Source organism: Solanum lycopersicum, chromosome 9 (genome assembly GCF_036512215.1).
Source record: "Solanum lycopersicum chromosome 9, SLM_r2.1".
NCBI lineage: Eukaryota > Viridiplantae > Streptophyta > Magnoliopsida > Solanales > Solanaceae > Solanum > Solanum lycopersicum.
In genome coordinates this window covers 53,068,263-53,084,050 of record NC_090808.1, presented here as the reverse complement: position 1 = coordinate 53,084,050, position 15,788 = coordinate 53,068,263, and the positions used below count along the sequence as shown (strand labels likewise).

The window sequence follows — 15,788 nt, the reverse complement described above, 5'->3', positions numbered from 1 at the left end:
AAGAGACTGCTCCTCTACCAATAGTAAATACATATCCAGTCGTGAATTTTACTTCATTCTTCCGATGATTAAATTTGCATCACTATATCTTTCAATATTGTTGGATAGTGTTATAATGCAAGACAGAGTTTTAAGTATTATTTTAAATACTCCAAAACTCTATTTATTGTCATCTAATGAATTTATTTGGGATCACTTGTGAACGGACTCAGTTTAAAATAGCAAATGTTATATCTGATCGCACACACTATATGATATGCATCATGCTTCCCAAAATTCTAGCACAATCCAATTGCGAGTCACTTTTGTTTTCACTCTTTATAAATGCAAAGCTCACATTTATTGGACACTTGACAATATTGACATTCAAATATTTGAACTAGTTAAGTACCTTTTCAATGAAATGAGACCGTGAAAATGGTAAAAATTATGGAGTTCTACGAATTCATATATCTAAGATCGCATTAGCAACTCCAATAATTTTCATTCCACTTGCTTTATAGCATACATTTAGTAGCATTTATGTCATTAGTATCGCTATTGATGATCAACATATCATCAATATACAAACAAACAATGACCTTATGATTTTAATGTGAACACATTTATCACTTCCATCATTCTTCAATCGATTTGCCGACATGATTTGATTGAATTATGTCATTGTTTTGATGCTTCCATAATGTGATTTAACAAGTTGACATACTTTCTTTTATTTACCAGGTACCACAAAACCCTCAGGTTGTTCCATTGAAAAAAACTCCAATTCTACATTTAAAAAAGTTCTTTTCACATTCATTAGATGAATTTGGAGGTCATATACCACAATAATAATTTTTGCATCCGAATGGATGTAATTCTAATTACTAACAAGTATATATATCAATAAGATCAAAATCTTATTTTTTCAAAAGACTTTGACACAAATCTTGCTTTATATTTTTTCAATAGTTCCATCAACTGTCATTTTTCCTTTTAAAGATTTATTTTGAACCCAAAGGTTTATTTTCTTGAAGAAGGTCAATTAACTTTCAATATTGTTTATTGACACCATCTATCTAGAGGATGAGTCTACAGAAGACACAGCAAATGTTACAAAATCATATTCGAAGGAAGTAAATGTCCATAAACATTTTACTATGACTCTGAATCTCTTTATTAAGTACATTATCATTTTCATTTCCTAGGCCTTTTAGACCCTTCTCTAGACTACTCAAGTCAAATGTTACAGTCCACAGTCATAGGTTCTATTTTAATTCTTTTACGAATGGGATCTTGGACTTTGACTAGATACTCCTACACTTTGAAATATTTCAATTTGGATTTCCTTTCTTTCCATTTCTCATATGGAAAAGATTGTATTCTGATCAAACAAAATCGCTTTCTTTCTAACAGGACAAAACTTTTTGTTGATCCCTTTTGCAGTAAGGATAGTTCCTCCACACAAGTATTGTGTAAACCCGAACTTATAAATAATGCATCCATCATTTCTTTCAACGTTCAGTTTTTCATTAGATTGAGGTGAATATGGCAGTAGTTTGATATTTCACTTTCCAAACATATTTCTGCACAATGAGATTTATACTCTCCATTCTTATCACTTCTTATATATTTTTTAACACTGATTTTCAACTTCGATATTACATTGTCTAGACATTTCTATTGCTTCATCCTTACCATTTAGCAAATCGACATAGTCATTTCTAATGAAATTCTCAATAAAAGTAACAAATACTTTTTCCCACCATGAGATGATGTTAACTTCATATCATAAAATGTCAATGTAAATCAATTCTAAGGGATTAGAATTCCTTTCAACAGTAAGGGATTAGAATTCCTTTCAACAGATTTATAAGAATGCTCAACATACTTAGATTCCATAAAAACTTGACATTTTTATTTATTGCACTCAAAGTTAGACAAAACTTCTAAGTTGATCAGTGTTTCTTACAAAGTTTTATAATTGACATGCCCCAAGTGTTCATGTCACAAATATTGATTCAAGCAAATAACAACAAATAAAAACATTGAGTTTGAAAAGCTCTTCGCGAGGTAGTTTTTTCCTCATTAATATTTTGTTCCTATTTCTTACAATTTTGTGTGATACAAACATTGTTTAGATTGTCAAATATCCTTTTCATAAGGACATTTCCATAACTTTCAATGTGATTGTTATAGAACTACCTATGAACAAAGTTTTATCGGGTTCAATAAAGACAATATAGTCGAACTGTTATTTTCACAAAAACATAAAAAATGACTATTCACCAATATTCATCTCTATGCAAATACTTTTATTATAATAGACATATCTTTCCATGAAAAATCACAACATTTTAAGTGATTTTTTTTTCATAAAAGAACACAATTATTTTGAACAAGTATATATATAATTTTGATGTTTCATACTCGTCACACTGTTGGGTATGTAGCAAGAATTGATGGGAAATAGAGGGAAGGAGAGGAATTTGAAAGGTTTAGAACTTGAAAGGTTGGGAACTTGAAAAGTTCTCTAATGCTTTATTGAAAAAAGCAATAGTCCCTCATCGGTAATGGAAAGGAAAATAGGAGAGTTTAAATAAATAAACACTCCTATTAATTGTTAAAAGGGTTGGAAAGAGGGACCCCCCTCGCGCCGTCGTCGTCGCTTCGGCTTCGGCTTTGGCTTTGGCAAATGATCGATCGAGAGATAATTTTTTGGACAAAATTTATTTTAATTATTTATCAGAATATTAACTACGAATTTTTCTGATCTTCCTTCTTCTTAAAATCACATATTTCTTCGTGTACTTTCCTGCTGTGGATTGATTCGCTGACAGTAGAGTTTTTTGTATCTATACTCTACTGATTAAAATCATTTTACCCTGGGAGGTTATATTCCAAATCAAACCTCGGATACTAGAGGGGAATAATTTCCTTAAGGGGACACTGTGAATTCAGTGGACTTGATTTTCTTTCTAAATTTTCAATAAGAGGAATTCAGATTCTGGTACGTTTTTATAGATTAAATTATTTTTTTACAAATAAATTTCTGTTCATCTTATTTACTGGTTATAAAAATTCTCAGTTACTTCGTGTTTCTGAATAATTTATTAGAACCAGTAATTTCTGATTTTATAACACAGATTGGCAACAATCTTAAGGAAATTAATAAATTTGTGTTTCTGGTGGAGACAAAAATCTTTGTGATTTTATACTCCTTTAAGTCTGCAATTATATTTTTATTGCTTACTTATATTGTATCAATTTTGTTTATCAAAAATGGAAAACACTGGTGTTAAAGTGGCTGTTGCTGCACCAACCCGACCTCTTGTATCACAAGCAGAGAAACCGGGAAAATTTACAGGTGTGAATTTTAAAGGATGGCAGCAACGAGTATTTTTCTGGCTTACCACTCTTGGTCTGCAGAAATTTACAAGTGAAGATACTCCAGTTCCTGCTGATGATATGCCAGACAGGGAAAAATTTATGATTGTTGAAGCATGGAAACAGTCAGACTTCCTATGTAAAGGTTACATTTTGAGTGCTTTAGAGGATGACTTATATAATGTCTATAGTGCAATAATAACTTCAAAAGAGTTGTGGAATGCACTTGAGAAGAAATATAAGACAGAAGATGCATGCTTGAAAAAGTTGGTGGTCGCAAAGTTTTTAGACTATAAAATGACAAATAGTAAAACTGTTGGATCACAAGTGCAGGAACTTCAACTTATTCTCCATGATCTGATTGCTGAAGATATGGTAGTAAATGAAGCTTTTCAAGTGGCTGCAATGATCGAGAAGTTGCCTCCTTCGTCGAATGATTTCAAGAATTATCTAAAGCACAAGCGTAAAGCAATGAAGCTTGAAGATCTTGTGATTCGACTCAAGATTGAGGAAGATAATAGAAATGCCGAAAAGAAGTCGCGTAAGAGTTCAACAATCATTGGAGTTAATATTGTTGAAGAAGCTCCTACCAAAGACAAAAAGATAAAGAAGTCCAACGAGCAGAAGTCAGAACAGGCCAAGAATAAATTCAAAGGCAACTGTTATAATTGTGGCAAGGCTGGTCATAGATCTTCTAATTGTCATGCTCCAAGAAAGGACAAAAACAAAGGCAAAGGCAAAAATCAAGCAAACATCGTGGAAAAAATGGAAGATGCAGATGACTTGTGTGCAATGATATCGGAGTGTAACTTAGTTGGAAATCCCAAGGAGTGATTTCTCGACTCATGTGCCACTAGACATATTTGCTCTGCAAAAGAAGCCTTTGCAACATACACTCCTGCTGAGTACGATGAAGATTTATTCATGGGAAACACAACAACAGCAAGGATTGCAGGAACTGGCAAAGTAATGTTGAAAATGACATCCGGCAAAGTGTTGACATTAAACAATGTTCTGCATGTCCCTACTATTAGGAAGAATTTAGTTTCTGTTGCACTACTCGTTAAGAACGGGTTTAAGTGTGTCCTAGTTAGTGATAAAGCTGTAATAAGTAAGAATGAAACGTTCATAGGAAAGGGCTATCTCAATGAGGGTCTTTTCAAACTAAATGTAATGGTTATTGACAGTATCAATAAAAATTCTGCTTCTGTTTACTTATTGGAGTTAAGTGATTTATGGCATGCCCGTTTGGGACATGTTAATTACAAAGCCTTGCGAAAATTGGTTAATTTAGAAGTATTGCCTGATTTTAAATGCGATAAGTCGAAATGTGAAATTTGTGTGGAAAGTAAGTTTGTTAAACATCCTTACAAGTCTGTTGAAAGAAATTCTAATACTTTAGACTTAATTCCCACAGATATATGCGATATGAAGTCAACATCATTTCGTGGTGGAAAAAAGTACTTTATAACTTTTATTGATGACTGCACTCGATTTTGTTATGTATACTTGCTTAATAGTAAGGATGAAGCAATTGATGCATTTAAGCAATACAAAAATGAAGTGGAAAACCAATTGAATCTAAAGATAAAAATGATTCGGGGTGATAGGGGTGGAGAATATGAATCTCCTTTTGCAGAAATATGTTTGGAATATGGTATTATTCATCAAACTACTGCACCTTATACACCACAGTCAAATGGTTTGGCAGAACGGAAGAACAGAACATTAAAGGAAATGATGAATGTCTTAATGATCAATTCTGGTTCACCGCGAAATCATTGGGGGGAAGCCATTCTTACAGCTAATAAAATACTCAATAGAGTTCCCCATCGAAAAACACAATCAATTCCATATGAGTTGTGGAAAGGAAGAAAATCCAACTTGAAATATTTTAAAGTGTGGGGGCGTTTAGCCAAGGTAGAGGTTCCTTTACCGAAGAGGGTTAAAATTGGACCCAAAACAATAGATTGTGTCTTTATTGGATATGCTGCGAATAGTAAAGCCTGTCGATTTTTGGTTCACAAATCTGATAATCCTGAGATTCATGTTAATACGATAATTGAATCAGATAATGCAGAGTTTTTTGAAAACATTTATCCGTATAAAACTGAAAGTGAGTCAACAAGTGAAAGATCTAAACGACCACGAGAAGAATCAATGGAAAATATTCTAACTAGTGAGGAACCTAGGCGAAGTACTCGACAACGAAAATCTGTTTCTTTCGGACCAGATTTTGTAGCACTATTGCTTGAAAATGAGCCTCAAACATTTAAAGCAGCTATGTCTTCGTCAGAGTCAACTTATTGGAAAGAAGCAGTCAATAGTGAGATTGAATCAATTTTAAGCAATCACACTTGGGAATTGACTGATCTTCCTCCAGGAAATAAACCTTTAGGATCAAAATGGATCTTTAAAAGGAAAATAAAACCTGATGGGACTATTGACAAATATAAGGCTAGACTGGTAGTCAAAGGGTACAGACAAAAGGAAGGTCTGGACTACTTTGACATATATTCTCCAGTAACAAGGATAACATCAATTAGGATGTTAATAGCACTTGCAGCAGTGCATGATCTTAAAATCCACCAAATGGATGTAAAGACAGCCTTCTTAAATGGAGAGTTAGAGGAAGAAATTTACATGGAACAACCTGAAGGGTTTATAGTTCCTGGTAAAGAAAAGAAAGTGTGCAGACTTGTGAAGTCACTTTATGGACTCAAGCAAGCACCCAAACAATGGCATGCTAAATTTGATCAAGTAATGTTGGCAAATGGATTCAAGATTAACGAATGTGATAAATGTGTTTACATCAAAAATGTAATGAATCATAAAGTCATTGTTTGTTTGTATGTTGATGACATGTTAATAATGAGTAAAGAAATTGATGATATAAATGCTACTAAGCGCATGTTGTCCAATAAGTTCGATATGAAAGACTTAGGAGTTGCTGATTTGATCTTAGGGGTCAGAATTATCAAAACTCCCCAGGGACTAGCATTATCTCAATCTCATTATATTGAAAAAGTATTGGATAAGTTCAATTACTTGAATTTCAATGTAGTCAAAACTCCAATTGATTTAAGTTTGTACATTTAAAAAGAATGAAGGTCAAAGTGACTCTCAATTGGAATATGCCAGAGTGTTGGGAAGTTTGATGTATATTATGAATTGCACACGACCAGATATAGCATATGCTATTAGTAAACTGAGTCGGTACACTACTAATCCGAATCAAACTCACTGGATGGCTATGAAACGTGTGTTGGGTTATCTACAATGGACACAACATTATGCTTTGCATTATAATAAATATCCTGCTGTGATTGAAGGATATAGTGATGCAAATTGGATCACTGGGTCAAATGATGTAAAATCCACGAGTGGTTATGTATTCATACTTGGTGGAGGACCTGTCTCTTGGAAATCTTCTAAACAAACAAGTATTGCTCGCTCCACAATGGAATCTGAATTCATTGCTTTGGATAAGGCTGGTGAAGAAGCAGAATGGATCCGGAATTTCCTAGAGGATATTCCATTCTGGCCCAAACCTGTCGGACCAATTTGCATACATTGCGATAGTCAAGCAGCAATAGGTAGGGCAGGGAGCGTTATGTACAACGGAAAGTCTCGTCATATACGATGTAGACATAACACCATAAGACAACTGCTCTCTAGTGGAATTATCACAATTGACTATGTAAAGTCAAGTGATAATGTGTCAGATCCACTAACGAAAGGCCTAGTGAGAGAGGCAGTTGAAAGATCATCTAAGGGAATGGGTTTACGGCTTAGGACAAGTCAGCATGAAGGTAACTCTATCTAGCAGACTGGAGATCCCAAGAGCTAGATTCAAGGAGAAAAACAAAGTTGTGGCTGACGGTTCGACATTGTCAAATAACTCAATCCATTCTCATGATGAAGACAATGTTCAGGAAAAGGTTAAGACTTTAAGGCTTGTTAATGAGGTAATAAAGCTTAAAGTTTTTAATGATTTGCTAAGTTTGGTAGATTTGACCAAATAGTGTATCTACGAGATGACACGGTTAGAAATCACCTATGTGAGTGTGAAGTGGAAGCCGCTTCAAAGAGAATTTATGTCAAAAGCCTATTCTCTATACACTCATGAAACTAGGAGGTGTTCATGGCTGAAACGAACACAACCGTAAGAATCATAAACAGTAAAGGGTTAATTGTGTGACATATGGTTGTCTAGGTATACATCAAAGTTCGACGGTTCAAAGATATCACATCTACCGATTGACCGAGTATATCCGACATATGTTCACTACGGAAAGTCCAAGGGGAAATCTACTTATCCAGATGCAATTAATCCTTGCTTGTAAAGTAAACAATTGTCCGTACATTCCTATGTTATATCTATTCCCCATCAATGTGGGGGATTGCTGGGTATGTAGCAAGAATTGATGGGAAATAGAGAGAAGGAGAGGAATTTGAAAGGTTTAGAACTTGAAAGGTTGGAAACTTGAAAAGTCCTCTAATGCTTTATTGAAAAAGGCAATAGTCCCTCATCGGTAATGGAAAGGAAAATAGGAGAGTTTGAATAAATAAACACTCCTATTAATTGTTAAAAGGGTTGGAAAGAGGGACCCCCCTCGCGCCGTCGTCGTCGTCGCTTGCTCGCTTCGGCTTCGGCTTCGGCAAATGATCGATCAAGAGATAAGTTTTTGGACAAAATTTATTTTAATTATTTATTAATTAATTTAAATGGCCAAAAATTATTTTCAATAAATTAGTTGATAACCGAAATGTTTTCAATTTTTTAGTTAAAACCTGACCCGACTCAGATCCGCGCGAGTGACCCGTTTTAAATTCCGTTATATTCAAAATTTCCCACCATGACTGTTCTGAAAGGTTGCAACTTTCAGGTACAGTCAATACCATTTGAAAGTTTGCAACCTTTCATTAATGGTCGTGTTAATTCTGAAAGGGCTGCAACCTTTCATAATATATTCTTCTTGCCTATAAATACCATTCAGTCTTCAGAATATTAACTACAAATTTTTCTGATCTTCCTTCTTCTTAAAATCACATATTTCTTCGTGTACTTTCCTGCTGTGGATTGATTCGCTGACAGTAGAGTTTTTGGTATCTATACTCTACTGATTAAAATCATTTTACCCTGGGAGGTTATTTTCCAAATCAAACCTCGGATACTAGAGGGGAATAATTTCCTTAAGGGGACACTGTGAATTCAGTGGACTTGATTTTCTTCCTAAATTTTCAATAAGAGGATTTCAGATTCTGGTACGTTTTTACAGATTAAATTATTTTTTTACAAATAAATTTCTGTTCATCTTATTTACTGGTTATAAAAATTCTCAGTTACTTCATGTTTCTGAATAATTTATTAGAACCAGTAATTTCTGATTTTATAACACAGATTGGCAACACACACTATATACTAGTAATAAAGAAACTCAACAACCACAATACCAAATATACTCCAAGAATTTTGTGGGTATAACATAATGCAAAAGTATCATTAAATTTCATATCATTTGTTTCAAAGTTAAATTAGGCACCAAGTCTAATCATAAGCAAATAACCCCCACATTTCAGATGTGATCTCAAAAATATTTTTCAAGTATTTGAAAATAGTTTTTCCACATATTTTAATGTTGGAAACATTATTCTACGAAAGAATTACAGTGCTGCAATTCTCTTTGACAAAGTTTACACAATGTCAAAGTTCATTCCATAGAGACACAAAATCACAAATTCTAAGTCACTGATATTTTTTCTCTATCATAAATAGACATGCCACTTAGAATTTTAAATATTAACAATAAGGACAAAACAAAATTGTATAATTTATTTCTATGTTACATTGAAGTTTATAGAAAATCAAAAGTACAACATAGACTTATTATGTGAAGTTTTCATATTCTTCAAACCAATTGCAGAGTCCAATTTATCCAGAGTATAAAATCACAAAAGTTTTTAGTCTAAAAAAATCAGACACACTAACATTTCTCATTGAGTACAAAACTACAAAAGTCTTTTTTTTCCCCAAACAGAATAACACATATTCTTTACCACATAGAAATGTTTTTCTTATCAATAGTCTTCCAACTATAACAGTTTGAAATACTATTTTATCAAAACAAAAATATGCATCTCTCATTTTTGCAAACTAAAGAATTTTAAAAGCAACAATATCTATGAAGTAAAATTCATTTAACAACATATGGTTTGCAAATCTTTTTCCAAAGATACACATAATTAGAAAAAATAAAAAATCTAAGATGAGTACTCTTAGAAACTATTTTCCTCCTTAGATAATTTAATAAGAAGCTTACCTGGTAATCATTAACCGGAATACAATAAAAAAAATTGTTACATTCTCACTTCGACTTTGCTAAAACAAAGCAACGAATTATGAAGAAGTAATGTATTTATCTTCTACTTCCATGATCAGATTCTCTCAATCAGTAGAATACAAAAAAATACTAACAGCACAATAATTTCCTTAAGATTGTTGTTCATCTTGTATTCCAAACATACTTAGAACAAAACTTTAAACATCTTTGTCAGAAAAAAAAGTTTAAGAACATTTTCACAACTAGAAAATTAAAACTAGTAGCAAAACTAGAATCAGAAACAGATTTTAAAAAAATATACGATATATTTTTCTTAAAGAAGAATTGTTGTTAATATGTGTCTAAAGAATTTTACTAATTCCAACAAACTTTGCAGAAACACGAAGTTACCAAGTTTAATGAATTAGTAAAGAACAAAAGAATAGAAGAACTGAAATTAATTCACAAATCTAAAGTTTGTAAAACACGTACCAGAATCTGAATTTTTTTTTAATAGGAAAAAGATCTAGTCCACTGAATTCGTCGTGTCCCCTTAAGGAAATTATTCCCCTCTAGTATCCGAGGTTTGATTTGGAATATGACCTCCTGGGTAAAATAATCTCAATCAGCAGAGTATATATATCAAAAACTCCGGTGTCAGCGAACCACCAAACGGCAGTAAAGTACACTTAGAATACTAGATTTAGTAGTTGAAGAAGAAATACATGAATTCTATTTAAAATAAGAGGAAATCCCTCAATTTATAGACAACAAAGGATAGTGTGAAAAGGTTCTTATTGTGCCTTACCGGAAAGGTCACAATCTTTCAGAAATGTCGTCACCTTTCATAAAAGTCACAACTTTCCATAAAAGTCACAACTCTTAATAAAAGTCACAACTCTTCATAAAATTCGCAACTTTTCATAAAAGTCACAACTTTTCATAAAAGTCACAACATTTCATAAAAGTCACAACTCTTCATAAAAGTCGCAAATCTTCATTTTCCATTCACACCTTTTTAAAATCCAACATCAACTGCATTGTTGAAAAGGTTGTAAATGTCACTGCAGATTGCCACACTACTTGGGGAAACAACTAACAATATCATGACCGATGAAAATAGCCTGTCCCTGTTGGTTGCAATTCCATGTGTATCTCTGTAATCAATGACAAACATGGAGAATTATGTCTAAGTATATAAGAATGATTACAGATAAGTAGTTTAAAAGGGAAGATAGTACTCACCTAAGGACAATAGTAGCTGAATAAACGAAACCAACAAAGACAGTAGTCGTGGCGCCAGTAAAATGGAAGGCATCCCAGATCTTAGGTACACAATTTTCTCCAAAAAATATGAGACAGACGAGAGTTGCTATGATTGAAAGGAATCTGCGATTATCATAGGAAATAGGAATTGCACAGAGAAAAAAGTGGCCATTAATATTGAGGAGAACGGAAAAGAAGACAATGGGAAAACAAGCATCAAGTGGATCACATAGCTCACTGGCACCACATCAATAAGTAATGAGCCGTAAGGAATTTCAAGTTCACCATCAAAGTTGGGGAGTACATCATCCAACGTATGATCACCAAAGAGAAGGAATCCGAAAAAGCTGGTTTCTATATGCACAGTTTAGCATAACACAATTTAAAGTAGTGACTATTGAATTCTTCTGACTTCCATCTCGTAGGTACAGTAATACTCATCAAACAAGTATTAGATTTTTGTATGTTTTCAAGTAATTTCTGGTCACTCATTGAGCAGTTATCAGGTCACATTCATTTTAGAACATTCCATGCAATGAAAATAAACATGAGGCTTTACATATGATCCTATTATCTGATGTTAAAAAATCAAATTTGTAGAAGAAGCTAGAATGTTCTATATTTCATTTATAAATTACCGAAGAGTCTATAACCTGATAAAGAAAATACCTCCAAAACTAAAGATACAACACAAGTGTAAAGCAAAGTACTATGGATGTGATAAAAATATAGTTTGAGGACTATGACATAAACCAACAAAAATTTCACCAACCATCATATTTAACTTGTCATATATGAACCTCTAGAATTTCAATAGGGAGCAACTATAGTCCATTATATTGATATCCATGAAACAGATAATCAAGTGAGAGATGAAGAGTTCTGCAACTAATACTAACAGTAAAACATCTAAAATAGTGTTACATGCCTCTTGCTTCTATCTGAAATGAAAATTTAAAAACTAAATCAGAAGTCTTCAAATAAGCAAAGTTAGAACAGAACTACTAGCCTTCAATACTTATATTATTACTTCAATTTTTTTCTTAGATATATCACCAATTCACTATGTACACATATGATATCAACATTCCATCATAAATGTGCATCAATAACCTAGAACTTGGAGTGTCACGATCCAATGTACATCCTAGAAGTTACGACATCCTTCAAGTAGGAACACGGGGTACTTGACCTCTACAAGGTCTTATACAAGACCTTAGACACTTATTTATTAAATAAATATGGAAAGTAGTGCGAAATTAAAACTTTTCTTTCAAAACATAATGCGGAATCATTTCATAAAACTACTAACATATGTCTCAAAAATAATCTATGACATCAAAACTACATTAGCCTTAGGTCACAACCCATACAAGTCTAAACATAGAAAAGAACATAAAATACAACATAGTGGTGGTGTCCTCGGATGCTATGAGGATTCACCAAATTTCACTTCTTGAAAGCCTTGGAAACTCTACCATTCAAAGAAACTCAATCTTCTCAAGACCCTACTCTGATCAATAAAATCGTATCAAAACGTGACACTCAGATTAATCAATATTGTTAAATTATCATTCATTATCCCTAATTTTCAGTGCATTAAAAGTTTTTCATCAAGGCTTCTTTATTCAAAACATCAGTTTGATATAGAGGGCTCAAGATTAATAATTTCAGAATCTGTGGATTTCAGACCAATCATAGAACATACAATCAAGTAAATCGGGAACTTCACCATATAACTCAATTTTTATCAAGCACTATTAAGAGTCTATCTATCAAATAAAATAACCCATTACCTACCTCCACCAAAGATTTGAAGTCATTCAAGCTACTTCACTGATGCGTTTTCTTTTCTCAATGATTTAGAATGTTTCCAATTTATCAAGTATGCATAATATATCAGCAAACCAATCCGTAGACACTCATATTACTATAACGAAATTCCTAAAATTTTATACAAACTAATGTATCAAGGTTAGTATTTCTCAAATAGCACAATAACTTAATCTAATTATTTTTATATAATACATTAATAAACCTAAAATTTAATTATCGATAATAATATATAACACATTCTATAAAAGCCTAGCACCATAACAAAATCTATTACACTGAAACTAACTAAGAACTCATTGAATTCAATCCACCCGTAAGTAAAATTGCTGAAGCAAGATCGACTCTCTACTCTACGTCGTAATTAATAATTTCTCATAACCCTCAAGTCATCATCGTTATGAAATTATTATCTACCCACAATTTTGTTCCCATAATAATCAATCTTTAGAACAGAGAATCATACTTGTCCTTAAGCTTTTAAGAAACAAAATTTAAACAATTTCTAATTATTCTCTAGCCAATAACATGTATTATATAGTAAGTCATGCTAACCTAATCAATAACCTCAAAAATTATCCGTCATTAGCCAATAATAGCCTAAGATTTTCCCTCTCAAATTGTTAAAGAACGTACTGCCAAAGTTCAAAATTCCAAATTTCAATTTCAACATTGCCAAATATCCCTCCTAATTTAACTATAACAACCAAAAACCAACTAAAAATACATCCATTCCATCCATTCGACGCTATAGTAGTACAATATTCGTTCCAAAATTAGATTGTTATTTTCAAAGAAACGTACCACCAGAAAGACCCACGATTAGTTTAGAATGAAACTTACTTAAATGTCTTGCTCAGAAACAAATATTAAAGTCAAAGATCTGATCAACACTAAGAAGATGATGAGAGGGGAGAGATGTTACTAGTACTATCCACACAACCTTCCTTTTTGAATGCAAACTCCTTTTGTAAGCTGATATTATTATTATCAAATTAATCATTCTTGTAAATGTAAAACTCAAAAGGAAAACATATAGAATCATAAGGGAAAAAAGTACTACTGATCAATTAGTTATACCATTGCCTTGATTTATTTAGTGTGATGCAACAACTATTTTCCACTTCTTTTCTGTGAGCCAAGCAAAATAAAAATGCCAACATTAAAAATATTTTCAATGTAATCAAAAGTAGAAATAAATGTGCAGGTGTTTATAAGCATCTGAGCATGTGAAACCAAATCCATCCTTGAATCACAGTATAGACATAAATATTGTGCATCTAAATTGATGCTTTCTCCAGCTTTCCCAGCCATGTAATCTCGTATAACACAATCTAGATAGGAAACATATCCACATATGTATCAATCTATTATTGCTTCACATCAATAAAAATGTACCCAATATAGTTCTAAAGCAAAGGATACAATAATAACCTCGGGAAAAACCAACTTCACTGCAACAAATATCCCAAACCATGGCTGGAAAAGGATTTTATTTTGATATATTGCTACAAATTTCGTTACCAGCCATACAACTAATGGCTCTTATAGAAAAATCAGACAGTAAAGCCTGCAATTCTGTCCCCAAAGATGTAGTCCTCTCTATCATATCTGAGTCAAAATCAATTTTTGATTAAAAAGAAAAAAAATTTGGCATCAATTCAATAAAAAGATGTGTTAAGTGTTTTTTTCAATTGAAGCAAAAGACCAAATAAATATCTACATGTTATATAACAAAAAGCTAACCTTTTGAGCTTGGCAACTTCATCGAAGGAATCATCCAACTAATTGACGCAAAAAATTTGTTCATATCTATGTCAGGATACTCAGACTGAAGATACTTTTCAACTGAAATATTACTTCGAAAAGCCATTTTTTGTCCACTTTTTGGAGCCTAAAACTGATTCGGAAGATACAAATATCTATCTCTAAAGGTACCTGAACTTGAAACTCTTTTCCCCACCCGCCAACCCCACTAATCACTAGCATTTGGAAAATCTACAGGAGCATATGGTAAGTCTTCGCCAGAGTCACACTCATAAACAGGATAAATTTCAAGTTCAATTTCAATGATTCTAGAAGCACTCCCATTATATACAATATGTGCACCTCTCCCCAACCTCCTCCTTGGCAAACATTTAAATGGAAATCTTTAACTCTGTTTATTTCAATACAAGAATGAAACCATAAAAATAAGGAACGTCAGAATCCCATAGTAGAAATCAATCAATTTTGTCTATAAAATATTAAAGGAAAAAATAGCTGAAGGAGAAAAGCAAAAAGTTAGGCATATTCCGCAGCAAAAACAAGATAGTTAATGTTTGATCCGAAGAAGTTATGCTTGCGATGAAGATAAATGTTAGAACTTTCGGCATGAGCTACAAAAACACTATCCTCCCAAGGAGACATCAAAGCTGATCAGTAGAATGTTTGTGTATAATGAAACATGCCTGACATAAACACCTAAACTTCAAAGCCACCTTAGGTGTGAAAATATTACTAAGATACTTAAAAAAATACTTTTGAATAACTTTCTAAGAAACGACAAAATTTAAAGAATTTTTTAAAAATAGAAACTTAAAACTAGAAAAGAAAATAGAATTTGAAAAAAAATTAAAAATAATAAACTAAATATTTTCTCCAAAAAAAAAATTGACCCCACTAAAAGCAAAATGTTTCCATAAGAAAATTAGTTCCCTCAAGTACTCAAGCTTGATTTAATTGTTGAATGCCTTGAATCGGACCCGGCCCGACGGTATACAATGTTGTTGTATTGGGCCCTTAATTTTCTGTTGATTCTGTATGTTGGGCCCAAGCCTGTTAGGGCGTAGCTTAGCACTATATATAGACGCTATGGGAAACCCTATTCTGTAATTCTGTTTTTTTGCCTCTCCATAATAAAACTGCTCCCTCTCTTCCCGTGGACGTAGCCAATTTATTGGTGAACCACGTAAATCTGTTGTCTTGTTTTTCGCGTTTATATTTTCTCGTATTATCTCA

The 15,788-nt window shown here is 32.7% G+C and overlaps 1 protein-coding gene across 1 annotated transcript; it reads right to left on the bottom strand.

Moving 5' to 3' along the window:
- Positions 1-10,707: 10,707 nt before the first annotated feature.
- Positions 10,708-14,661, bottom strand: LOC104649301 (amino acid transporter AVT6A-like). Its single transcript, XM_010328191.1, has 5 exons — positions 14,535-14,661; positions 14,313-14,399; positions 11,144-11,309; positions 10,935-11,078; positions 10,708-10,846 (listed from the first exon to the last, which is right to left on the bottom strand). The coding sequence occupies exons 1-5, from the start codon at positions 14,659-14,661 to the stop codon at positions 10,708-10,710; spliced, it is 663 nt and encodes a 220-aa protein (XP_010326493.1).
- Between the last annotated feature and the right edge of the window lie 1,127 nt (positions 14,662-15,788).

Bases quoted from the DNA above. Each gene is read 5' to 3' on its own strand.
- LOC104649301 (XM_010328191.1), bottom strand. From the start codon at position 14,661: ATGGCTTTTCGAAGTAATATTTCAGTTGAAAAGTATCTTCAGTCTGAG. The intron at 11,079-11,143 runs GTTCTCCTCAAT...TGATAATCGCAG, and splicing joins TTCCCATTGTCTTCTTTTCC to ATTCCTTTCAATCATAGCAA. The intron at 10,847-10,934 runs GTGAGTACTATC...CATTGATTACAG, and splicing joins TCAGCTACTATTGTCCTTAG to AGATACACATGGAATTGCAA.